Source organism: Heloderma suspectum, chromosome 15 (genome assembly GCF_057233095.1).
Source record: "Heloderma suspectum isolate Gila_16-S chromosome 15, 16-S_ref, whole genome shotgun sequence".
NCBI classification, from domain to species: Eukaryota; Metazoa; Chordata; class Lepidosauria; order Squamata; family Helodermatidae; genus Heloderma; species Heloderma suspectum.
In genome coordinates, this window is record NC_139472.1 from 8269685 (window position 1) to 8295615 (window position 25931).

The window sequence follows — 25931 nt, forward strand, 5'->3', positions numbered from 1 at the left end:
TCTGGACCCTTTAAGGGATGAACTCTCCCTGCAGTATCATCTCTACAGGCTTGGAGGAAACATGGCTGGCACTGTACATGGTGCCTTTGGAGAATGTAGCATTCAGGTTTTCTCAGCTCATTCTGTTTATGCTCTGCCCACTTCTCATGATGTTATTAACACAAAGAATTCAAATTCTGAGACTACAAACCTCAAGCTCTACATTCAGGATACAATAAACAAATTGAATATATCTGCATACGGTTTCCTCACTTTTGCATCATCTGCTCAGCTGCCTTTTTTTTTAGCATTTTCAAATAATTAAAGCCGTTCTCCAAGATTTTCCCCAGCAGCCATGAGGACCAGAAACTTGCTTTTAAAAAAACCAAAGTGAAACCTCAATTATTTGGGATGCTGAATTCTGTAATAGCAGATTATGAAGTTGCATGGCAAAACCACAGAATGCACCCAGCTGTAGCCATCACCTGGGTGAAAAGTGAACCTGCTCAAGGCATTACCACACCATAGCAAGGCGTTCTCTATGTGGAGACTTAGCTAGTGCAAAATATGTAGTTCGCTTCCTGCCTTGAGTGGGTTTCCAGAAGTACCTTGGAACTACCAAGATTTTCCCTGCAATCACAAAGACCAGAAATACACTGTCGTTGTTTCTAACTGTTTCTTATCAGCAACAATTGTAGGCAAGAAGATCTCCATTCATGTGAATTAAATTGTAGGGCTAGTGTGTCTGCTGGAACGCCAAACTGAGCCCACACATTTTCTTACGATGCACACGTGAAATATGAAATATAGTGCCATGGATCGGGGTGCTGAGTTGGTGAGAAGCAGAACGGGGAGTACAACTGGCAATCCAGCCAGGTTTGCAGAAACCAACCATCGGGAGAATGAGTGGGATGGAGCATATTGTGGAGCAATGTGGAAGCAACGGGAGAGATCTGAAAGGCGACTCCAAGGGGGAAACATTCGGTACTAAAATGCCATCTGCTCCAAGGCTCCAAATGCCACACGTCATCTATGCCTTCTGAGAGCCCCATGAGACCGGGCATCAAAGAGGAGCCATGAATTTAGGAAGAAACTGAGGCTCACTCCCAGGGAAGTGGCGAGGGAGGCATCACAGGAAAGGACGGGGAGTGAAGGACTGCAGTTTTCGAGGGTGACAAAAGAGGGGAACAGCAGCAATAAATAAGGCATTTGTGAGGCATATGAGGAAGGGGAGGTCAGCTGCTGAGAGAGGCAGGCCTTCAGGAGATGGAAACGGGGTGGGAGGGAACTGACAGAAGAGAGAGGCATTGCTTAAAAATTAAATTGCTTCTTTGCCTCAGCATTCTGCAAAGAGAGAAGGGGACAGATGCCACCAGCAGACATGCCTGTCCCTGGGGAGGAAAAAGAAGGGAGGAAAGTACCGCAGGAAATCAAAACTATGCCGGAGCAGGTGATGGAGAAACCTGAGCAGCAGTGGAGAAATAAGAAAGAAAAGTTCCACTTAAAAACCTGGCCTTCTGAAACACGAGCAAAACGTGGGTGCGTCCATATTCCAAAATGGAATGAGAGACTCCCAAGGAACGCAGAATCGGCACAATCACACATCTCCACTTCAAGAATGGAGCTGGTTTGAAGATGGGTGAATGATCGAGGCTTGATTGAAGAAATCTCAGGGAACCTGAGCTCTGCAAGGGTGCTGGAGGACACCTGGCAGATGACATCACTCAACAACCTTGTACAACTACAACTCCCTTAGGGAGGGAACCCATGACAGTCAAACTCAGGTTAAATCTGTAGCAGAGACCTATCTCGAGTGGCACCTGACGATACGGTGATAATAACTGTGTGTATAGAACCTCTTTCAGCTCAAGGGCTGCATTCCATTTCAGAGAAGCTCTCAGGGGCCACATTCCAGTGGTGGGCGGAGATGAAGGCAACCCAGGTGGGACAAAGGGCAAAAGGGTGCCTAGCAAGCAAATTCCTTTCATTCCCTAATTTACCAGAAACAGCTTCAACAAACTTCTTGCCATGTCGTGACAAGGGGTCACAGCATATGTCTGGGGTGGGGAAGAGCCCTCAGGGTCTGGGGGACGGGATAAGGGGCAATAGATCCTCCTCTGGTCTACCCTGCCACCATGAATAGGCTCTTACAAGGTTATCTCTCTCCCCCGCTTTTTCCTGACACTTGAAACAGTTCAAACTTATTAATTTTTAAAGGGCAGCATCTGTTTAGCTCCTCAAAACCAGAAAAGCTTGCACAGACACACACTGCACACTTTTCAACACATGTGCGAGGGCACACCTGCTCATTTCACGCACAAGCACCCCTCTCCCTGCCCCCCAGTGCTCATTTGCATGGATGCAAAACACATTTCTAGGTATTCAGAGGCACACAGACAGATTGCACACCATTCAATCCCTCCTCCAGGGTGATTCACAAAAAACCCACTTCCGGGGCGTATATTTTCAGACTTCTGAAATGAGCCTGCTTAAACGTTTCTGCGCATCGGGAGGGGGGCAGAGCGAACTGCTTGGGCACACTGGTTGCCTGCAAGCAAAAACTGGCTCCTCATGGATTTTCTTCCCAACGATCAGCATGGGAGTGCCCGGACTGGTGCTCATGGCCAGCGGAGTCATCCTGCTGGTTTACCATGCCTGCTTTTCCTACATGCAGGTCAAAACACACAGCCTCTTCACGGATCAGGGGAAACGAAGAGTAACAGATCACAAGGGCACGAGCGCATGCCACCAGGCTATTTTTCTCACTGTCCTTCCCCAGGACTGCAGCCTTCTCCCCTGTCCTCAAGAACAAGGTTAAGGGATGCATCAAGCACTTCTGTGTGCTGGAAGGGCCATAAAATAATGTGTGGGTAGTAAAGTTTGCTTGGGGACTTTGGTTATTGGTTCCTGTCATGACCCCACCCCTCAGACCTTGCAGTATGCAGCAGAGGATCCTGAAGAAGAGACACAAGCTACATCCTTGGGGCTTGCACAGTCAGGGCCTAATTCAGGGTCCTCCTGGTCAGAGGACGCAGCCCTGCCAATGTCCTCTGGCTCGCAGGATGAGTCCCCAGCAGAACCTCCTTCTCTCCATCCTCGCAGAAGACTTCAAAATCAGGTGAGGGCCCTTTAACAGTCTAGTCAGCTCCTCCAGGAGGGGTGGGGCTGACCACACTACAGATCTTGTCAGCATACATCAGGCTTTAGTTGGCTTTAGCTCTTTGCTGAGACAACATTCTCCTATTGTCTTAGCGGGAGAGAGTTCCAGCCAACAGGACCTGCTTGGAGCTATCCAAGGTCCTACTTTCTTCCTGCCTTGATCTGACTACCATCAGATACTACCAGCTTCCCCCATGAGTCTCAAGGAACCACAGAATGGGACTGCTCCACCTCCTTCTCCCTCCCTCACCTACCAGGTACTGAACCCTGCTCCCTTTACCTCTGCCAAGCACCACAAAGCTCCACCCCTTGATCTGCCAAACATCCCCCCCTTTTGCTCCCAGCTTCCACTCCCTGTGTCAGGGCTAAGCCTCAGAGGACTTGGCAATTCTAACTTGGATTTGGGACTTTCACTGCCACCAGCAGGGATGTGGCTCCCCCACATCATGAGCCTGAAAAGAAAGAAGGTGAACCCAGATTCCCACCACTACTAGGAGGACCTCTGCCTCAGCTAAGATAGGTCCCTCAAGCCATACAAGGCCTGAAAAAAGAAAAGCTCTCCTCCCAAGAGCACTAAAGACATAAGCCCACGTCTGCACAACTACGATTCCTAGGCATTTGATGCCATGTGATGGGCTGTTTAATGCATCAGTTGAATTGTTTATAGTTGTCACTGATGTTCTAGTCTTTTTATGGGGTGGTTATATTTTAATTAATTATTGTAGCTGTTTTAAATTTTGTATGTCTTAATTCTATTGTGCCTTGGGTCTTTAACAAAAACAACAACAATCAATGTAACAGACCTGTGACTTGGCTGGGACAGCCCCCTCCCACTATCTTAGGCCCAAAAGGCATTTAGTGGCAGCAAGCAGCTTTTATCAGGATAGAAATAAATCCTATTGATTAAAAAAAAATGTTTGATCTCTTATTTATTTGGATCTTGCTCTAAAAGCTGCTTTTGACAATATTTAGAGAACTGGGATGTAAATTATTAAATAAATAAATTAAAGGAAGGAAAGAAAGAAAGAAAATGCACATGCCTGTGCAAAAAATAAAATAAAATCAATGGATTTATTTATAAATTGTTCCTGCTCAGACTGGGTAGCAACCATTTTAAAATCAAGAATATCGATATATAATAACGTAACTGGGACATTAAAAAAAGTGTATTCACTGAGACAGGTGATCAGTAAAGCACTGGCTGCATCTAGAATGACAAACTGCTGCCTACCCCCTCCCCGAAAGACACCCTCTTCCCCAGAATGACCAACCACTTTGGGGTCATTACAAGATGGATGCACAGTTCGGGGTGGAAGATTTGGCAGGCTCGATGTAGGCCACAACTTTTCTGACCCTTCCCCTGCCCCCAGATTTTCCATTGTGTGGTGAGTAGCAGCTAAGCTGTCCAGCTTGTCCTGAGGAGATCTGGGTTCAACGCCCTGCTCAGCCACGAGGCTCACAGCCATGGGTGGCCTTGGCCACGTCTCTCTCTTAGCCCAACCTACTTGACAGGGGTGTTCTGATGTTAAAACAGGATAAGCAGCCATGCACGACAATGCTCTGAACCAATGTTTCCCAAATGGGTGTCTTTCAGATATTTTGGACTACAACTCCTAGCATTCTTGACCATTGGCCATGCTGTCTGGGGCAGCTGGGAGTTGATGTCCAAAGCATCTGGAGGGCACCAGGTTAGGGAAGGCTGATTCAGAGCTGCTTTGAAATCAATATATCTCCATCCCTTAGAAATATTAGGGCTGCCATCCAGGTAAAGAAATCTTGGTCAATTACTCATATGGTTTATGTCTATCAATCAACCAGTCAATCAACTGAATCAGCATATATTTTCATTTATTCTGAAAGGATGGAAAAGTATCCCTTCCTTGGCTGTAGCAGAGCACAGAGATGGTGCAGCAAATGCTATCTTAGAAGAGGCATCCCTTCATGTATGTGGGAGAAGAAAGGAATGCCTCTTCCAATACCCATTTTTTGTAAGTTCTTCTACAAAGTAACTAAATTTTTAAAAAGTCGGTTGCCCGATTAATTAGGGACAGATTTTTAGTAGATCTGGAAGATTTTTAAGCAGTTAATGTAAATGTCAAATAACCTAAATGTTGAAATATGCTGTGGACTCTACACCTCCCCCCGCCCAATCCCAATTCAATTTTATTACAGTGGTAGGTCTTAAACACTATGTCAGGGCTGTTTGTTTTTTGCAGTCCACCGTATTTTCGTATTTTACGTCCACTGTATGGATGGCCACTTGAAGGACGTCCAGATTAGAACTCCTGCTGCATTGTGCCCTTTGTGGCCATGATCCAGCAAAGGATCACGGCCACAAGGAGGCCATGCATACTTCGCCGGGACTAATTTCCCACTGTACTTCCAAAGAGGCAAACTGCCTTTCAAGCCAAATTTTAAAAATCGTGCAGCAGTGGATTGCCTCTTTGGTATGTGGTGGAAACATCAAAGAAAACCTCCTCAGTATTTTTCTCTATTAATTATAGTGTCAGGGATGAATTTCAAATCATATATATATATATATGTATGTATGTATGTATGTGGCTTGCCTCTGCGGTGTCGAGGTCTGTTCCCAGGGATCATTGGCAGGCCTCTGGACTACAGTTTAAGTACCTCTGCTCTATCAGCAGCCGTGTGAAGCATATCTACACTACAGAGGATAGCCCAGGAGTTGTAATTCTGTGGCAAAATCACCACAAAAAATTTACCAGAATTCTTTGGTGGGGGAGCCATGAAACTGATAAAAGTGTAGAGATTACTTCTGTGACTTGCTGCCCCCTCAGATACAAGTACACTGGTATAACTTTGCAGATTCTGTATTATTTAGAAACAAGCAGCTCAGAATCCATAGAAAAGGAAACTTGCAAAACTAAGAAACGCTCTGAAGATGAGTGACAGAACAGGGAACGTAGTGAAATTAAAAGAAATATGGCAAGTAGAGCTGGCAACCACATACCCTTGCACCTGACTTGCATGCCACAATACACTTGCACCCAGATGTGTAGGGTGTCTGGCACATGCACACACATAGCCAAAGAAGTCGCGCACTTCATTTCATTCCCTTGCTTTGCTGAGATCTGGCAAAGGCAGCTGAGAAAAGCCCAGATAAGTAAATACTAATAAAAATAATAAATACAGAAGTCAGCATGCTTAGCGAGTGTTTACACACTCATTACTCTGTAACGATGATGTGCATGACGGGTGGGAAAAAAAGGGGAAAAAACTCTACCCAACAACCAACCACCCAAATTACAAGTGATGGGGAGCGGGGATGAAAAGCGCATGTAAATAAATATTTAAGCAAGAACCATCTGCTGGGGCACTAATAATAATAATAATAATAATTAAAAAGGAGTCCATAGGAAAAAAGAAATGCAAAAATACAGACGGAAAAGTGGAGCCTAACACACCCCGAACTAAGCTAAGCGAGCCTCGGTTTGGTCGCTCAAAAGAATGGATCGTCCGTGGGCAGCTTTTGGCACTGCCTCTTAACAAACCCATTCAGCTAATTGTGCTGCGCAGACACAATCCCCCTCTGCCCCCTTTAATTTAGGGCTTTAAAATGGATTCTTCTCTCCCTTTTTAAGCACACACACATGTAAATTAAAAAGCAGTGTCTTGTCAAGAATAGCCTAGACAAGCTTTTATAACTCGAGATGTGTGCTCCTGGAGGGGGTCTTTCATCACCAAAGGGTCTGAGAGACAAGCTATGCTTCAGGGGTGGTGGGCCACTTCGGGTGGTCCAGGGCCAATTTCCTCCTCCTGGGCTCCACTGTGGACTGCGGTCAGTCGCACGCGCGCATGCACAAACAGTTTGAAAGCAAGCTAAATTTGCCCTTGGTAAGCCTCCATAGTGGTTTGCTGTTAAAATTGGGTGGGAAACAGTCATTTCCCACCCTAATTTGGGGGGGTGAAGGGGGCATGCAGTGGAGGCCACACTGGGGGGCATCAGGGACTGCTTGCGGACCTTGTGTTGCCCATTTCTGCTCTACATGTTGCAGGCAAATGCACTGAACAAATCACCTGTGTGTGTGTGTGCTTAGTCCTTTCCCCACCGGCTGTCTCATAAACAGCCCAGACAGCTTCAGCGAATGGGTGGTATAGAAACGTAAGAAAGAAAGAAAGAAAGAAAGAAAGAAAGAAAGAAAGAAAGAAAGAAAGAAAGACATTTTGGCAATCAAAACAACTTCCCCTCCCGCTTTTCCCTCCATGACCATCCTGGTAAACACACACTTGGAAGTTGGGGTTGGGGAGCAGCTGGGGCAATGCTGAATGCAAAAACAGTTGTTGAGGGAAACCCCTTCTGCACTGCTCCTTGACTCAAAACTGCAACCTTGGGGCTGCTTTTCATTTTAAAAAGACTCTGCCTCAAATGGAATAGAGTATCGTGACGGAGGGTACGGCTGGCTGACTGGAGCAATGAGCAGGGGCACTCTGCATGGCAGTTTGATTGCAGGTTCTACTTGTCACAGCTAATAGTGGGAGTGTTGCTAGGCACTTAAAAGAATCGGGGCCCAGGTCCATAGGACACAAATCTACATAAAATTAGCATATGTTGGTCTATAGCTATATATGCATATACAGAAATTGCTAGGTTTTATTTAAATTTCACAAGAGGAAAAGCCATCCATCCAAATAATCTCAAATAAAATAAATTCAATCAATTTGCGCCCTGTCCCAGATCATCCCAAGCCAATGGAAAAAGTCTTTTCCCAAGTGTAATTGCCATGTAAGGAGAGATTGGGGGGGGGGGGTTGCAGCATGAGGGAAGGAGAGAGACAGTTAACCCTTATTTCTTGATTACATTTCTATATTGTCCAATAGCTGAAGCTCTCTTCCCTCCCCAGCTGCATCCCCCTTGAAAAATGCCCCCTGCATAGCAAATAAGCTAAGAGAATACCTTTCCATTGACATCAATGAACACCAAGGGCCCTGGGAAACAGATCTGGGGCCCTGGGAAATAGATTCGGGGCCGGGGCCCTATGGGCCCAAGCTTAGCAAAACCCATGGCTAATAGCCATCTATAGACCTCTCTCAAATCATTTGTCTGATTTTTCCCCCTTCAACCATCCACACCAGTGACCATCACCACTGTCGGTGGTAGTGAATAAAGACGTAACAGCAGAATCATGACATCAGAACAAACAAGCGGACTGAAGGCAATGAAAGGCGGGCTGTCGTGGTGGCGGTAATTCTGATCATCTCCCAAGACACTTCACCATTGCTCAGTAACTTTCAGATAGTCTGGTGCAGAATTGGAAGACTTCTGCAATTATACCCATGGAGATGGAAAGGAACCGCTAACTCCTTAAAGGCGTGTGTGGAACATGCAAAGGAGTTGCTAATCACAGAATGGAACCTACACTGCCCGCCAAGGGGTTTTTGAGGGCTTTGGCCAAAGAGAACTCTTCTCCTCTGAGCTTACTGTCAAGATGGCCTCACTAATCTCAAGACACGTGGCAGTGAAGAAGCCACTGGCATCTGCCTCTCGCCATCCTCTCCCAGCACAAAGAAAGCGGGCGGCGGGGGAGAGAAGGCTCCTGCTGCTTCAGCCTGTGAAGGACGGCCCTTCCTCTCTTCGTCTTGACAACACACAAGCTTATAACTAATGAGCTTATAACTTATAATCATGCAGGCCTCCACTGGGTGATTTGAGGTCCCTAAGGAGGAGGACTTCGGATGAGGGAAAAATGAGCACAAGAAAGTGGTGTGTGTGTACACGCGCGTGTGTGTAGGGGCATTCCCTGTGTCTAAGTGTGTGCTCTTTTGCTCCAGATCAACAGATCTGGAATAACGTCCTTATGATTCTCAGGGTGCTTCCGAGGCTTTTGTGGAAAGCCTGCCTCATTCACAGAACTTTACCGGGGGTCCAGACGTTGCCGTCTCCCTCTCGTAACCCTCCCAAATTTTTCCCACCACTTCTGTCTTTTCTCTAGCCACAGAAAACCCATTAATGAGAAAAAGATGGAAGAGCTGCTCATGGCCTTCTCACTGGCATGCTGGGAGCCCTCCATCCGGAAAGTATCCTGGAGCCTCATAAATCACTAATGTGGATTAGAGCCAATTCTGATCTTGAAAGAGAAGGAGAAAGACCCCTGCTACCTTTGCTTAAGAATTGTGAATGCAACCATGTTGGCGCCTGTTAAGGGGTAAAATCATCAATGGCTGGAGACAGATTTTCAAGTAGCTGAAGGAAGATGGAATGTTCTCTGTGGCATATACACACATCCCACTTTTGCCTTTTGTAAATAATTTTTTGTGGGGTTGTGGAGGGGTTTTTTTTAAGGCGGGGAGGAAGTTGTTTCAAAAACCTGACCATGAACAATGGCACGGTTAAAGAAATCTGTGCATACCCCTTGTGAGTGGGCCAGTTTCAGCAATCTCAAGAACTACTGTCTGTCTCCAGTAATGTAAAGACAACCACGTTAAGCACTGATAGGCAAACAAACGAAAGGGAGAACGGGCAGGGAGCTTTTGTTTCCGGGTCCAGGCCTGGACAGGCGTCAACCTTTCAGGATCTATTTCATTGTTTACCAGAAATCCAAGGACCAGCAGCTGAAGCCAGGTGCAAAATGGTGGCTCCTAGGGTAACTGCGTTCAGTGCCCCATGAGCCACGGTAACCTGCATATCCAAGTGCACTATCTACATCTGAGCTGCTACAGAGCTCCCAACAGACTAATTTTAGGGATGGGAGAACGTGGAATGCTCAAGTTCAGCAAAATTCACTTTGAAGCTCGATTCGCCTCACTTCCATTTTCGGTTGCGACCCGTTTGTCTTTTTGATCCAAGAGGGAAAGTGTACATTTCCCTGCACATTCTTAGTACCCACTCTTCCCCGTTGACTAAAGCATAAAAATGCATTTTGGTTTTTTTTAAATTGCATTTTAAAGTGTGTGTCTTTTTTTTTTTAAAAGATGCATTTTTCAAACCCGATCACAAGCTCAAGAACAGGCGATTGTGTTTTGAAAAATGCACTTTTGGGGCTATGAACGGGGCAAGTTCTGATGCTTTGAGACCTGAAATGAGATTCTCTTACATCCCTACCTAATTTGGGGGGCAGGGGAGGGGGAAGTCTTTTGTTATTGATATCGTTAAACAACTGGGAGTCAGAAACCTTTTGCTGATCTATTGCAAATCATCCCAACATTCTACAGTACATACAGGTCTACCTTCTTGCCCACCCCAGTTCTAGGCTAATATATAAAGGAATATTACAAAAACTATCTTGAGAGGCAGAAGCCAGTGAGCAAGCAGGCCTCCTTCTCACCACCATTGTTGTTTGGGCCAGAGCAAGAAGCGGGTGAACAATGCAGGTTGCAAGGGTGAAGAGGAGGAGCAAGTCCAGGGCCCTCTTGTCCATGGGCCCCTGCTGGGGTGTGGGCCCTTCCCAAGTGCCCAACCATGCCTATCCTTGATGCCAGCCCTGCATCAGGGCTCCTCCCCTCCCTCCTTCTCTGGATGGCTTCCTGGGAATTGTACTCCCCTCTCCATCATACTGAAGCACAGAGCTGCAGGCTGGCAACTGCCAGTCCTGGTCTCAGCACTGTTCCCAAGCAGTCTGCACCATTTCCTCAGCGGTCCTCTATGGCTTCAGTGCACCAACTTGACCACCTCTCCTTGTGGGTGGAAAGGAACCATTGCTAATTTGCGCGGATGAATTAACTCTCAGGTGGCCAGATATCAAAGATGTAATCTGAAAAGTCCAGCCAGACGGGCAAATAAAACAAAGGACAAATATATATCTGTAGCATAGTGCTGGATGAGAAGTGGCGGAGTGGGAACTTTGAGCGTTCAACCCACAGCCTCAGGTGCTGGCATGTGACCTCTGTATGGGACACTGTATAAACATGCACCTTGCCAAATGTGCCACCACTGCATACCATCTCCCTCGGAAGAGACGGAGAACATGGGCAGCTGCCTTACACCAGGCTGGACGATTGGTTCATCTAGCTCAGTATGTGCTGCTCTGACTGGCAGCACTGATGGTCTCGGGTGAGGGGGTCTTCCAGGCCAACTGGAGATGCTGGGGATGGAAGCTGGGGTCTTCTGCATATAAAGCAGGTGTTCTGTTACTGAGCTATGGCTCAAGCCTCTGAAGTCCAAGATGGCTGATCTCTCTACTTTGTGAGAAGCGGGGAGAGGCTTCGTAAAAGGTGTGATGGGGATTTGAGCAGGAAAGATGGTGGGGAAGTCGGTGTGGATGTCAGAGAGAAATGGAAAGACTCAGTTCCCACGACTGGTTTTTTACATTTCGCCCAGACAGACAGACAGAGACCCCCACCCCCTCCCCCTGCCCCGTCCTGCCCCGCGCAATCCCCTCCGCCCCACTCCCGAGAAACCCAAGCGGGGGCGGGGGAAGTCAGCCTACCTGGCAATATATTTCTGGTAAATATTTACATCTTCGGTGACAGCTGGTTTGTCAGTGGTTAATCCGTTCCTAATGAGAAACACACACAGGGCAGAGATGGTTAGCGCAAGGCGGTGTCAGGACACACTCCAAGCCCCCTCTCTCTCTTTGTCTCTTGTGAAACGCTCAGCATCGAAGGACAACGGCATGCCCAGGAGCTGCCTGTGCCTCTCCTAATCCCTGGCTGCTCCTGGCTGTACTGTCTCTCCAGTTCATCTGTCACCCCAGAAGCCCCCTCTTCCCAAGGGCCTCCTATTTGCTGAAGGGGCTGCATGGAGGGGCTCGGGGCTAACGTATAAGCAGCACGTCTAGTGCCCATGAAAAGATACAGCGCCCTGCACGTTAAATATCCATACACAACGATGGCTGTCCGGAGCTGCCGAAAGTCTGCGAGAAGAAGGTGCTGGACCAAAGCCGAGTGCTGGGCCTGCATGGCATGGCGGAACAGGCCCCAGAGAGGGTCTTGGGAATGGTCACTCCTAGGAAGCCGGCTGCTTTATGCCATTTGCCCCTGGAAACCAGTACTCTGAGCAGCAGTGACTCCCCTTCACTGCCTGAGCCGGCCCTTTCCATCACCTGCTCCCCAGTCCTTTTGATTTTAACTGAAGATTATTTGTTTGTTTGTTTAATTAATTAATTAATATCCCGTCTTTTTTCCTCCTTAAGGAATCCAAGGCAGCGTACATAATCCTCCTCCTCTCCATTTCATCCTCACAACAACAACCCTGTGAGGTGGGTTGGGCTGAGAGTCTGTGACTGGCCCAAAGTCACCCAGTGAGCTTCCATGGCCGAGTGGGGACTAGAACCCGGATCTCCTGACTCCCAGTCCGACACTCTCGCCACACACCACACAGATGCCGGGGATCGAGCCCAGGGATCTTCTGCATGTGTCCCTCTGACTGACGGCCCCTGTGTGCAGCTTCTTTTCCATTGCCAATCACCCTTCGGGCCACCTCTTTGGCGGGTGAACAGAACCAGGACTTAAAATGCTGTACCTCAGCGGGCATGTATCAGGCCCACAGAAGCATGCCGAGCCTTCCTGATCAGCCAGCTGAGCTCTGGCCTTCCCCTCCATCTGCAATCACCCTCACTGGCCCATCCCCATCCCCTGCTGTTTGCAAGCGCTGTTTGCAGTTTCCTTATCGAACTGCACAGAATCAAGTCCAGTGTTTCCATAGAACACAGGCGCAGAACTGCTGTCCAAATCCAGCCCTTCTAGGCTCCCACTCTGGCCCTCAGATGGCCCCTTCCCCTGGCCCCACCCCCTTTTCCCCAAAACACCAATCGTTGGGTGGTTTCCCAGCTTCTGTGCCATTTCCCCCCCCATTCTAAAAGGTTGAACTGCCTCTCCTAAGGCTTCATTACTGACTGCGAGAGCTTGAAGCTAAAACAGGCTGGGATTTTTGGCCACAACCTTTTGCCTTTTGCTCTGTCCCTTTTAATGCACTGGAATGTAGTCTCTGAAATGGCATTTGGCCCTGGGGCTGGAAGAGGTTCTGCCCCCCTGACATAGAGCATAAGACAGCAGCGTCATGCCTGGGAGATTGGCAGCTGCTGTGAGCAGCAGGTGAGTGAGACAGGTGGAAGTACCCGGGGAAACAGGTTGGGCTGGGGGTCATGCTTTCTTGACACTACAATGTAAACCAGCCTTCCCGAACCCGGTGCCCTCCAGATGTTTTGGACTACAAATCCCAGCATTCCTGACCATCAGTCATGCTGGCTGAGGCTAATGGGAGTTGAAGTCCACAACATCTGGCGGGCACCAGGTTGGAGAAGGATGATGTAAACCCTTAGAAGGTAGCCTCCTTTAAACCATGGGATTTCTGCTCGGGAACAGCATGCAACCCATCCAACACACCCCTTGCTCAGGCAGGTTGCTTGATGAGTAGAAGGGCAGGGACTTTGCAAGTCTCTCCTGTGCTTTCATTTGGAAGTCCCAGGTTCAATCCCCAGCAACTCCAGTTAGGGCTGGAAATGTTTCCTCCCTGAAATTCTGAACAGCTGCTGCTGCTAGTCAGTACTGACAATACTGGGCTAGATGGACCAAGGGCCTGACTCCGTATAACGCAGCTTCCAATGTCCATAAAACAGAGGAAAGAGCTGCCTGCTAGAGTCCAGTGAAAAGCATACTCAGCTTTCCAAAGCTCTCACAGGACGCTCACAATTCACGGCAGCGAGGAAACCACGTAGAAGCTCAGCACAACAACCACCGTGACCTCCTTCTCCCCCCATCCCAAGGAAGTCTTGCGGGCAGAGCAGAGATGGCGCTTGAGGTTCATCCCCAACCGCGGTGGAAAGAGGGGGTGCGACAGACTGAAAAGCAGGAAGGAAACAGAACCAGGGTTGTGATTAACAGCATACACACTCGCGTGCGCCCACAAGCCAAATGTGTCGAGGGTTGGCAGCCGCACATCTGGCTGCCCTTGTCACTCTGGGCTGATTTGCATGATTAAAAAACCTCAAGGTGTCTCACAGCTGGCTGCGCGGTGATGTGGCTGTCTGATCGACCTGGTGCGAGACCGGGCAGATTGCCAGCCTACAAGGAACAGGGCCAAGATGCAGCCACGTGATGAAGTAGGCAAACCCAGCCTTCCCCAACCTGGCATCCTCCAGATGTCTTGGACTACAACTCCCATAATCCCCCCAGCCAGCAAGCGGCCACCTGCAATGCACCCAGGGCTGACTGTTTTTGTTGTTCACTTCAGCCCTAGCGGCCAGCTTATCTTAAAATGGCTCCTTCTGCCGCCCTTTTCCAAATTCCTCCACTAATTCTTTGACATTCCGGAGTATTAGAGAAGTGGAATAAATGATGCAACAGAAGCAGGGGTGAGATTCAGAGTCATAAGAGTTACCCATCTTCCGGTACACACATCCCTGCCACCATCATGGGAGAGGGGGTAAAAATGAGCCCTAACAGAAGACTGGTCCCTAGTTACCGACATGTGTCATTCTGATACTTGCCTCCCTGTCCACAATAGCTGCTGGGAATTCTTCCCAAGGATCCATCTGCGCTTGCAAAGTGGACCTACCTGCTCCGCTTTGGAGGCAGCGGAACCTCAATGGGTTTGTGTCTCAGCCAGCAGAGCAGGGGAGGGAGACATCAGACCCAGAGGCCAAAAAACGTCTTCCTGGCATTCCAATCCAGCCCCCTGGAGTTCCCTGGATGGCCACACCCCTTTCCTATGCACCTTCTCCCCCCCGCTTTCCCCTAACCGCCGATCGTTTGGTGCTTTCCCAGCTTTTATGTATTTTGCCCCCATTCAAAACGGGTGAAATGCCCCTCCTGAGGCTCAGTTACTGGTACTGACAGCTTGAAGCTAAAATACGCTGGTAGTTTTTGTATTTTGACTCTGCTCCTTTTGCCCACTGCTGGAAGGCGGCCCCCCGAAAGCGTCTCCCAAATGGAATTTGGCCCTTGGTCTGGAAGAGGTTCCCTGCTCCTCCAGTTGAGAGGAAACTTGCTTGGCCAGTGGGGCTCCTCTGTCCCCTCCACGATACTCAGTATTGCCATACCAGGAAGATCTGTGGATCGAAACCCCTGCCAGTGTCAGCCCCACTGGGATGATCCAGACAGTGACTGAGGCTTCTGGCCGCAGGCCCTGTCATGCCGGGCTGGGTCTTCCATTAGGCAGAGTGAGGTGGCTGCCCTGGGCAGGATACCAGTTTTGAAGTCCGATTCAACTGCCACTCCAGTTGGCTCAGGCAAAGAAGGATCTTCTGTGTCACCTGCTACCGGAGCTTCCTTCCTTTTCAACTGGGAGATTCCTAGGACTGAACCTGGAACCTTCGGCATGCAAAGTAGGTGCTTTGGCACTGAAATGCGGCCCCCTCCCATGGCTACGGTATGCAGTCTGAAAAGATCCCAGCCTTCCCCACAATTCAACTGAGAAACACTGGATTTCAGGGACCAAGCCAGCAAGATCTCTTAGAATGATCTTCTGAGCTCCACTAGGAGCCAGCAGGGCTGGGGAACTGTGGGTTTAACCATCGCAAGGCAGGGAGAGGCTCACGGTCAGGAGGGCCTTTGTTCCCTTTGGCCGCTGGGCCAGGGAAGAGCCTTGACTATGCTGCAGCCTTGCCCATCCAGGTGTGTTGGCCTACAACTCCCATTACTCCCAACTGCTGAGTGTGCTGGCCGGGGATGATGGGAGTTGTAGGCCAGAAAATCAGGGTAGCTCCAGGTTGAGGAAGGCAGCTTTACCAAACCAAAGCAGGCAGGCAGGTGGAGCTGCAGCTGTTGCTGACCAGCACCATCAATCCATCCACACGTGCTCATTACTTCCTCATCCTGCTGGAGTCACTCCGGTGAGCAACTCACCTCAGACAGGATCCGCTTGACCTTGTGTGAGAGAATCTGAAGGACCCCAAGACTTCTCCTGCCTCTGAACATGGGCTTCCCCCCATCCTCCACACCCCAGCCCTTTTTTGCCTGCCGCCCTTGGCTCGAGGGCGCCTCGAGCGCCCTGGCACTCCAGCGCCAATCCTCATGTGCCCTTAGCATCAGCGCTCGTGCTCCATGTCGCCTGCTACAATCAGACACCAGGGACCCAAGTCTGGAAGCCGTCATTTGAACCCCTTCCTCTGCGAAGAACTGGGCCCTTTGGATTTCTGGGACCGACACTGATGTACATGCATCGGAATATATTAGAGTTCTTTGACCTTTTTGGGTCCGTGGGTACATTTCGAATTGAGAGTGTTGTGGGTGCTCTCACAAAATGGCTGCTGGGCATTCATAAAATGGCTACCATGGTGGGCATAGGCAATCAGAAAACACTCATTTCCCAGAAAGCAAACTGGCAAGACTCAAAGAAAAGTCACTTGTCCGAGAGTCTTAAGTACAAGGCAGAGCTAGGAGCTGAGCTCCAAAACAGAAAACCACTCTTGTGAGCCCAAATAAAGATGGTGCTGGAGGGCAGCACCTCCCTTTGCAGCATGTCAGCCCCCAAGTTCAAAAGATTTTTTTGAATTGATAAAAGTCTTAAGAAACAAAATAAAAATCACGGAGCCGGGCAGGCACCAAAAGCTGTGCTTGCAGCCACACTGGTGCTATAGGCACCACGTTGGAGACGCCAGGAATGTGGCGAAGAAGCCCACCCAGGCTCTGGATCTTCTAAAAGATGTGCCCAATCCCTGCCAGCCATCAGCTAGCATGTTCAGCTCCGCGGGGGAGCAGAGGAGGGCCAGGGCACAGCTTGCTGCCTCTCCACTCTGCTTTTCCTAACCCATCCCTGAAGGAAGAGAGGCGACGAACAGAGGCGGACTTACTTAACAGTGGAAACCGTTCCAGTTGTGATGGAGTCCGTCTTGGAGAAGGTGGATTTCAGGTACTCGGGAGTGTTGAAGGACAAAGGGACCGACTGCTCAGATCCGGCTGCTGGGGCGCTGCTGGGGGTGCTGGTAAGGGGGTTGGGGGCCAGGCTGGGCACCGGTGCCTTGACTGGGGTGAGCTTCTGCGGGACGTTCCGGACGTCATACTTGGAGGGGCGCCCCACCTTGCCCGTCTTGAAGGCAATGGCCCCGCCCATGTCTGGGCTGCCTTCACCCGGCTTGAAGAGATGCAGGTACTTGACGTTCTCCAGGTCGTACTTGGATGCCTTCTTGTAGCTATTGCCGTTCTGGGGCCGGAGGCTTTCGCCTGTCTTCAGCTTCTGGATAAAGAAGTCATACTTGGAGGCCCGCGACATCAGCCCTTGCATCTGGGCACTGCTGGGGGAGGGCAGAGGCAAAATGGTGGCTTTCGTCTCCGGCAGGAGCGAGGCGTCAGGGGCTGGCAGCCGGATGGGCTGCCCCAGGGCCGCAGGAGTCTCCTTGCTGAGCTTGGTGGCCAGCTCCTCAGTCTTGGCTGGATGGAGGGGCCACGGGACTTGCTCCCCGGCCTTCAGCTTGCGGATGTACTCCTCGTACTTGGAAAAGCGGGCCCTCTTGCTCATGGCATCATCAGCGGCGAGGGAGGTGGCGGTGCCAGCCGCGACTGGGGCAGCCTCTGAGGTAGCAGCATTCAGCTTGTCAAAGCTAATCTTGCGAGCCAGCTCGTCCCGCATGTTCTGGTCGTCGTAACCAAACATGCCTAGGAACTCGTTCATGGTGGTAGCGGCGTAGTCCCGCAGCGACGAGCCCTCCCCTGGAGTAAAATGACAGAGAGAGAGAAAAATGGGTTACTTCAGAGGGTGGGTTTCCCCTTTTCTTCCCGTGCCGGGGTGCGGTGGTGGGGAGAGGGGAGAAAACAGAACATGATCTACCGACGTTTGGCTCACTTGTTCGGTTTTACGACTCCTAAATTAATTTGTTTTTTAAAAAAAGTAATTAATACTGGGGTAAAATAAAAAGAGTTCATCAATGCCAGGAAAATCAATTTCCTAAATGTTCTAGCCGATGGCTTTTCAGTACATTAAACAAAGTTTCATAAATGTCTCTGCACTCTCGCCTTGGCCTAATATGAAGAAAAAGTAATCTTACTGGAAGTAAGGCCACTGCCAATATGCCAAAGGCGCCATACGCTCCCCTCGTGTGCACACGTGTGTGAGGATGGCAGCGAGGAGACAGCCACCAGAGAAAGGCATATGGAGGGAGCAGGAAGGAAGGAAGCAATGGGGGGGGGGGGACAGCAGAAGAAGAGAGCAACAGTGAGGGACACAACAGAGCAACTTCTCCCAACCATTAACTCTCCAGATGGTTTGGACTACAACTCCCAGCACTCCTGACCATCAACCATGCTGATCAAAGATGCGGAGAAAGTAGACAGGGAAACGTTTTTCTCCCTCTCTCATAATGCTAGATCTCTGCTTGAATTCATTGGCAGTAGATTCTGGATGGACAGAAGGCAACATACTTCTTCAGCAAACACATCCTTCACTTATGTCCCAGATGTGGTGACAGCCAATGCCTGGCTGAGATGGCTTTCAAAGGGGATTTGACAAATATCTGGAGGACCGGTCTACCAGTGGCTATTAGTGATGATGGCTAAATGCAAGCAATGTTCAGAGGGAGTTTGTCACTGGATGCCAGCTGATGGGGAGCACCCGTGGCAGAGGGCTGTCCCGCTGTGGGCTTCCCATAGGGGCATCTAGCTGCCCACTGTGGGAAGCAGGATACTGAATGATACAGGCCCTCGGAATGGTCCAGCAGGGCCCATCTTCACTTCTTAAAAAAATGGGGGGAGTGACAGAAACGGTGTGAGGGAGGAAAAAGGGGAAGAGGGACAATGGGTATGGAAGGATGAGATATGCAGCTGGGGATGGAAAATGTGATCAGCACGTGGTGAGGTGTGGTGAGAAGGTGAGAGATGAGGGGGGAGGAGGGGCATTGCGTAAACAAAAGGCAAAGCAGACCATGAAAGGACAAGGAGAAAGATCAGCTGAGGTGGCTACGGGGTGAGGGAGGGAAGACAGACAGACAGACAGACAGACAGACATGTATATATTTAAAGGAAAGTGTGAAGCTCCCTTTCCTATCACCACCCATGCTTTCCCAAGGGCCTAATCATCCACCTGTGCTGGAGCAGGCCTTTAGTGTGATACAAACAACAAAGGGGGCAAGGGAGGTGAGGTAGTGAAGGCTGCTCTATATGTAACACAGCTGTGCTGCGTAACTGACAAAGGGTCAAGTGGTGGGAACTTAAGGACTAGAAACATACTTTAAAAAATAAAAAATGAAAGCTGAGTTTGCAGAATACAATTCAGCACACAATCTGCACCTTTGAATCTATCCCTGTAGTGTTCTCTCTTATATGAGGAAGCCAACACAAGCAAGCTTTGTTTCCAGTGAAATATTGGTGTGGAGAACTGATCTGGTGAATATTGCAATTGGTGTATTTGGTGTATCCCGGCGTATCCCAGTGTATCGGGGTGCTTTCGGGCTGGGGGCTTTCAAGTGGTGAGTCGTGAGCTCAACACATTGGCAGAGCTTTCACCAGATCAGACCACTATATCAAAATCATCCCAGTCAGTGGTATAGTGGTAAATTTTGAGTCGCAGGCGCTCAACATGACACTTCCCATAGCTACACACCCAAGGAGGAGTCTCCAAAATTGCAGGTAGCTGTGTTGATCCTTATCAACAAACCAGTTCTCCAGGGGGGTTTCATCTGCTAGGAGCAAGCCTTTTGTAAAGCTAATGGTTCTTAATTGCCCATTCAAGACCAGGCTACCCCCAAATACTTTACATTACAACAAGGAACAATAGATGGTTCCTGGGGAATTCACTTCTCCCCACCAGCGACTGTGATTGTAGTCTGAGGGAGTGGAAGATGACATCAGTGTCCCTGCTAATAAAAAAGTGCTGGGATGGGAAAGAGCTGCCAAACATCGGGGAGCAAAGCTGGGCTGGGCTCCCGTCTCCTACAGAAGGAGGATCTGGGGGTGGGGGAGAGAAAGGGAGGGATGGCTCGGAGCCAGGGTAACCTGCCATTTCATAGGATAGGAGGATGCAAAGAGAGCGCCTCTTCCTGAGCTTCAGTGCTGGCCATTTATTTTATGTTACTTTAAAAAAAGGAGGAGGGGGGGGAAGCAGATGACGATTTTTATCCTGCCTTCTGGGCCAGAAATGGCCCCCCGAGGAACCCTACGAGGCCGTTTTGCTGGTCACTTGGAAGGACAGCGTGGAGGTCGCTTTGTATCAGTGCAAAGGAGGAGATAACGATCATTCCGAGGTGTCAGCACGGCCTCGTTTGGGCTTCAGGCTGACACGGCTTTCCCCCACACTGCGCTTCCTCCCCACAGAGTGAAGATGTACTGTGTGGGCAGGAGTCCTTCAAGCCTCCCTCGCCATCCCTCCCAGCCATTCGCTTCTTAACCCAGGGCAAGAGTTTTCATTTGTCCCAAGGCGGAGGGTATAGGGCAGCGGCGGGGCCGGCGTGGTGTAGCGTAGGGTGTGGGATTTGGGGGCAGGGGGGTCTAACCAACCTCACAGGCTTGTTGTGAAGATAAAATAGAAAGGAGGAGGAGGATCAGGTATGCCACCTTGGGCTTCTTGTAGGAAAAAGTGGGATATAAATGAAATAAGTAAACAATGGGAAGCCCTAAAATTAGTCACACTGTTTTAATGTTTCCCAAAGCAGGCACCTTCCTAGGGGAATGGACGGAGCCCGTGGCAGAGCCCCTGCTCTGCATGCAGGCGCTCCTGGTTCCCTCCCAGCATAAGACACCCTGCCTGAATCCTTGGAGAGCCACTGCTGCCAGTCAGTGCAGACAATGCCAAGCTGGACGGACTCAAGAGAAGGCAGCTTCCAACATTCCTCTCCAATATGCTGGCTCATTGCCGAATGGTACAGCACCGGCTTAAGGGTGTGTGTGCCAAAGATCCCAGGTTCAGCTCCCAGCATCTCCAGACAGGGCTGAGAAAGACTCCTGCCTGAAACCCAGGATGGCTGCTGTCACTCAGTGCAGACTTGGAGTCTCCAACGTGGCGCCCACAGGCACCAATGTGCCCACGGCCATCTCTTTAGGTGCCTGCCAGGATCCCTGCCTCTCCTGGTTTTTATTTTATGTAAGATTTTTAAAACTGAAATACTGGGAGGCTGGCCTGCTGCAAAGCAAAGTGTTGCCTGCCAGAGCCATCTTTATTTGGGTTCCAATGAGTGCTTTTATGCTTTGGAGCTCAGCCCCCACCTCTGCCTGGTACTTGGGATCTTGGGCAAGTGACTTTTCTTTTAGCCTCACCAGTTTGCCTTCTTTGTGACCAGCCATGCCCACCACGGCAGCCGTTTTATGAATGGGCAAACCCCACCCCGCAGCAGCCATTTTGTGAGAGCACCCATGACACTCTCTCAAAATTCCAAATGTGCCCACTAATCCTCCCAAAGGGTGGAGACAATACAAGGCTAGATGGACCAATGGTCTGAGTCAGTATAAGGCAGCTTCCAGTGTTCCACTGCACAAAGTCAAAGCGAAACACAGCCTGTTCCTGAGCACTGATCAAATCTAAAATCTCTCAGTAGGGCAAACGTGGTCTGGGATGGACAGAAAATGGTGAGGATGGAGTCAAGGGGGAGTGGAGTAAGAGGCCAGGGGAAGCAGGTCTTTGGGGGGGGGGTTGAAGTGGGGTGAATGGAGGAAGCAAAGAATTGGGAAAAGCAAGATTTGACAACCTCCAGTTTCCTCTGTCTTAAAGCAGGTCCACAGATTTATTTAGACATCCTAGCTTTGCTTGTCTATTGGCCCCTGGGAGGGTCATGGCAGGGGGGGCAGCAGCTCAGGACTCCCCTGTGCCACTTCTCCCCAGCCGCCTGGCGTGCCACAAGCCTGGCATTCCACATCTGTGAGCCCCGACATAAAAGGTTTCTGCCTCAAAGCTTTTGGCCTCTTTTGCTGCCTTTTCCCCAGCGTAACACTAGAGACCTGACAAAACTGATCAGTTCCGTACAATTCTGTCTCTCCCAGGTCTAAGATTTCCCTGTTTCCGCTAAATCCTGTCTTCCCGCTTTTCATCTTTTCTCAGGCCTGAAAAACAATCCCTTCATCTCACCACCACCCCACCCCGATGGCTGCTCTCAGGATTCAGCCCATCCACGCCTGAAGAAAGCCACATGAAAAGCAGAGAGAAATCTGAAATGGAAATTAAACTATTACTGGTTTTAACAACTCCCTAGGAGCAGGGCAGGGAGAGTAGGGCTTACCCCTCCCTCTGTACTCCAGGGATTTTTGTGTAGGTGTCATGGCCCAGAAGAACTCTGTCACAATGGTCAAGTCAGGCAACAGAAAGGTTAAGGACCCCAAAGGATTATAGAGACAGAGCTTGGGAAATGGTCACTGCAGCACTGGAAGTTTGGGGTCAAGCACACAAGACTTCACTGCTTTTCTGGGTTTGGGGGACTCTTGGCAAAATCTCCCACCGTGTTGTCCTCATTACTTCCTTGGGCCCTGCTCCAGCGGGAAGGATCTAAAGGGGCTCCCCCCTCCCTCCAATTCTGCCACCTGTCCATTTGTGGGCATTGCGAAAGAGCAGACATCTGTGCGTGTGTGGCTGGCTTCGAGCGGCTCTCATATCACAAAGGATCCGGAGTTAGCAAAAGGAAAAAAATAAAAGAAAAAGAAACCGCACACAACCCGACGGGGGATAAAAATAGCCCACAGCTACACACTATATATGGAAGGGAAAGCAAAACAGCCCAAATGGAGCAGGAGGTCTGGACGCTCGGGGACGGGGAGGGTGTCCCAAACCAGGTTTCATTTTCTAATCTGAATGGAAAAATTAGGAGGGGGAGTCGGGAGGGAGGTCTGGCCCACATTGGGGGGTGGGGAGTTCGATAAAGCAGGAGGCATTGCTGGCATTTTGGGGCTCAGGTTGTTTGGAACAGTGGTGATTCAAAACCCTGCAGGTCTCTGATGCGCACATGGGACTCTCTGCAAGGAAAGACTCCCTGTGGACCTCTGGAGCATATCCTTTCATAACAAGGCTTGGCAACTCTGGCCAGCTGCTTTGGTTGCGCATGGAGGCTCAGAAAGTGCCCCCCACAGCTGGAAAGAGTGAGGAGGGCAACGGACCTTTCCTTGCAGAGAGCTGTGTGCGAACCCATCAGAGCCACCCGATGGGAAACCATTTCTATTGCTAAGGGGCACGCCAACTCCATGAAGGCAAGAGCACGGTGGAGCTTCCTTTCCATGATTTAAACAACGCTTATATACTGCGTCAATTCACATCCATTTCAAAAGCGGTTTGCAAACTAAAAACATCAGCAACAGAACGTCCCCCCCAAATAATACAACCTAAATAAACCAAACAGCAGCAAAAAGGAACCGTAAACACAGTGCAGCAACAAGATCCAGAAAAGAGAGAGGGAGAGGACAGATGGACGGACATGAAACAAGCCACTGTGTGCATGTGGGATGGAAGGCACTCCAAGAAACTGTAGGGCACGTGTAGGGGGCAAGAGAGAGAAGGAAGATCTTCTGAGCAACTCCACTGCCTGGGAGAAGGGACCAAAAGGAAAACATGTATCTCAGATATTAAAATGACTGGCAACTCTTCCATTCTGTCCTGCTATTCCTGACTTTAGGGTCAGATCCTCACAGCCAACTGGAAAAGGTGCCATGAAATGTCTGCTTTAATATTTGTATGCCTCTTTGCCACAGAGTTGGGCTCAAAAGGTAGCTCGTAGCAGCAACAACAGAACATCAAAAGGACTATAACATTTCAGTCACTGCAACCATCAATACCTCCAAATGTCCCCTTTTGTCAACACAGGGCTCCAGACAGACCAACACCAGGGTGCCATGTCAATGTCACATCCTGCTCAGCCCCGAGACAATAGTTCCCAGGGCGGTTCTAGGCCTAACCTCTCCCTGCCAGCCCTTGGTCTCTCCTTGAGATCAGGGGTGAGCAGAAGGTAGCTCTCTGGATTTTGGGACATCAGCTCACATAAGCCCTCTGCCAGCATGGCCAATGCTCAGGAAACCTGCTAGGTGGCATCCAAAACATCTGCAGATACCTTCTGCCAGACCTGTTTTGGATGGCAAGTGTGAAGATTGTCACACTCTCCGTTGAGCTTATGGGTATCAGGCACACTGAACTGGTTCACCTGACCCCTCCGAAAAGCCACCGTTCGGAAGAGCTTTCACTGGTTTTCTCTAGTCTTAGAGATATGTTTAAATATGGTCAGCGGTAGATAAGTCTATTAAATCACCATCATCTTACAGTATTAAAGCCCAAAGAGAAGCAGGGTTGGCCAAGGAAGGCAGGCTTTCAGACCCTACAGATGGCTTGCAATGACTGGGTCTCCAGTGCTCAGCATTGCTTACAGGCAACCCAACAGGGAAGCTTAACCAAAGTTTGTTCTTTTCCCTCACTGCCCCACATCCCTTTAAGAATGTATGTTAGGAGTGAAGAATATCAGACCCGGGGGACAAATTTGGCCCTCTGGAGTTCTCCAGATGGCCCCACCCCCTTCCCCCAGGTGGTTTCCTGGCTGTTGTGCAGCTTTTCCCCCATTCTAAAAGGCTGAAATGTCTCTCCTAAGACTGGGTGACCAAAAGTAAGAGCTTTGAGCTAAAATATGCTGGTATTTTTGTCATCCCCCCCCCCTGGCTTTTTGCCTTAGTCCCACCCCCTTTGCCTTTGGCCCAACCCACCATTGCAATGTAGCCCCCCAAGAGCTTCCCCGAAATGGAATGTGGCCCTGGAGCTGAAAGAGGTTCTGCACCCTTTGCCATAAGTGATCAACACAGGTATGTGAGGGCAGGCAGTCTAATAACACGATAGCACGTTCCTGCATTGAGCAGGGGGTTGGACTCGATGGCCTTGTAGGCCCCTTCCAACCCTACTATTCTATGATTCTATGATTTGTCCGAAGGGTTGCCGTCATGGTGCGTGTGCAGAATCATCAGCATACATGGCAGCTGGGGGAGCCAGCAGCTGCCACGAGCAGGAGAGAAAAGGACAGGGGTGACGAAGGGAAGAGGGGAAGCAGAAGAGGCTTGGTAGGTGGTTTCAAAGGCTGGGAGGGCCTAACGCAGCTTATGGGCTAGTGGTCGAAAGACAGGCTAGAGACTGTCTACATCTCCAGAGGATGGATGGGGTTCAGGACACTGAAGCTTGAGAGGTTTGGCCCTGTCAGCTGGCTGCGTGGGAGACCCTTGAGAACCGGGTGTCAGCTGCTCTGGCTACCCTGGAGGAATGAGCAGGCAGACGCGGAACCAACGCAGAAACAAACTCACTGGCAAAGCCAATGCATACCAAAAACCAGGCAAAACTGAGTGTGCTTCTACACAGCTGCTCCATGCAGCACTGCCTACTGTACCCTTCACTCAAAAGAACAGAAGATGGGTGTTGCTGGATCAGGCCCAGAGAGCACTGCCTACTAGAGAGGCCAGCCCACTGCCCCTGATGTAATCTGGTAAACGCCATCTCCCACATTTTGCCCCCAGTATCTGGTACACAGCCTCTAAATATGGAGGATTCACTTTTAAGCTCTCATGGCTGACAACTGTCGATCAAAGGGCCCTCTGAATCTCCCTCCTTTATCTTGCCAACCTGCAGCGGGCACACAATTTGGGTGGGAACCTTAGTCCGCCTAGGCATGCAAAGGCCGCACAATGCAGAAGATAATCCTGCCATATGGTGCTGTGCAAGTCCCCGTGGGCTGGACCTGCGCGTTGTGTTCCCCAGAGTCTTTCCTGTTCCCCATAACCGCAATAGGGGTGCAATAGAAAATGGCAACACAAGGGACCAGAGTGCGGTGGGGTGGGAGGAAAATTAAAACAAACCTAAGCACTGAGTCCAAGCTCAATCACCTTGTGCCAACAACAGACAAGGGCTTTTCCTATCAAAGGAAACTGAAGGTCACACTTTTCCTCATTGATCTTGCAATGTTTGTTAATTACTCTGTCACTGATGTGGCGAAGGATAATTAAACAGCTCTGTTTATATCTTATAT

General features: G+C 49.7%; 1 protein-coding gene across 1 annotated transcript in view; it reads right to left on the reverse strand.

Annotated features, from left to right (window-relative positions):
• CASZ1 (castor zinc finger 1) overlaps positions 1 to 25931 on the reverse strand; it is a 139070-nt gene that overhangs the window by 42167 nt on the left and 70972 nt on the right. Inside the window, exons 3-4 of the mRNA XM_084822253.1 lie at positions 16830 to 17685; positions 11526 to 11594 (exon numbers count right to left, since the gene is read on the reverse strand). Of these exons, the coding sequence (XP_084678379.1) occupies positions 11526 to 11594; positions 16830 to 17685 (925 nt within the window). The remainder of the gene's footprint in view (positions 1 to 11525; positions 11595 to 16829; positions 17686 to 25931) is intronic.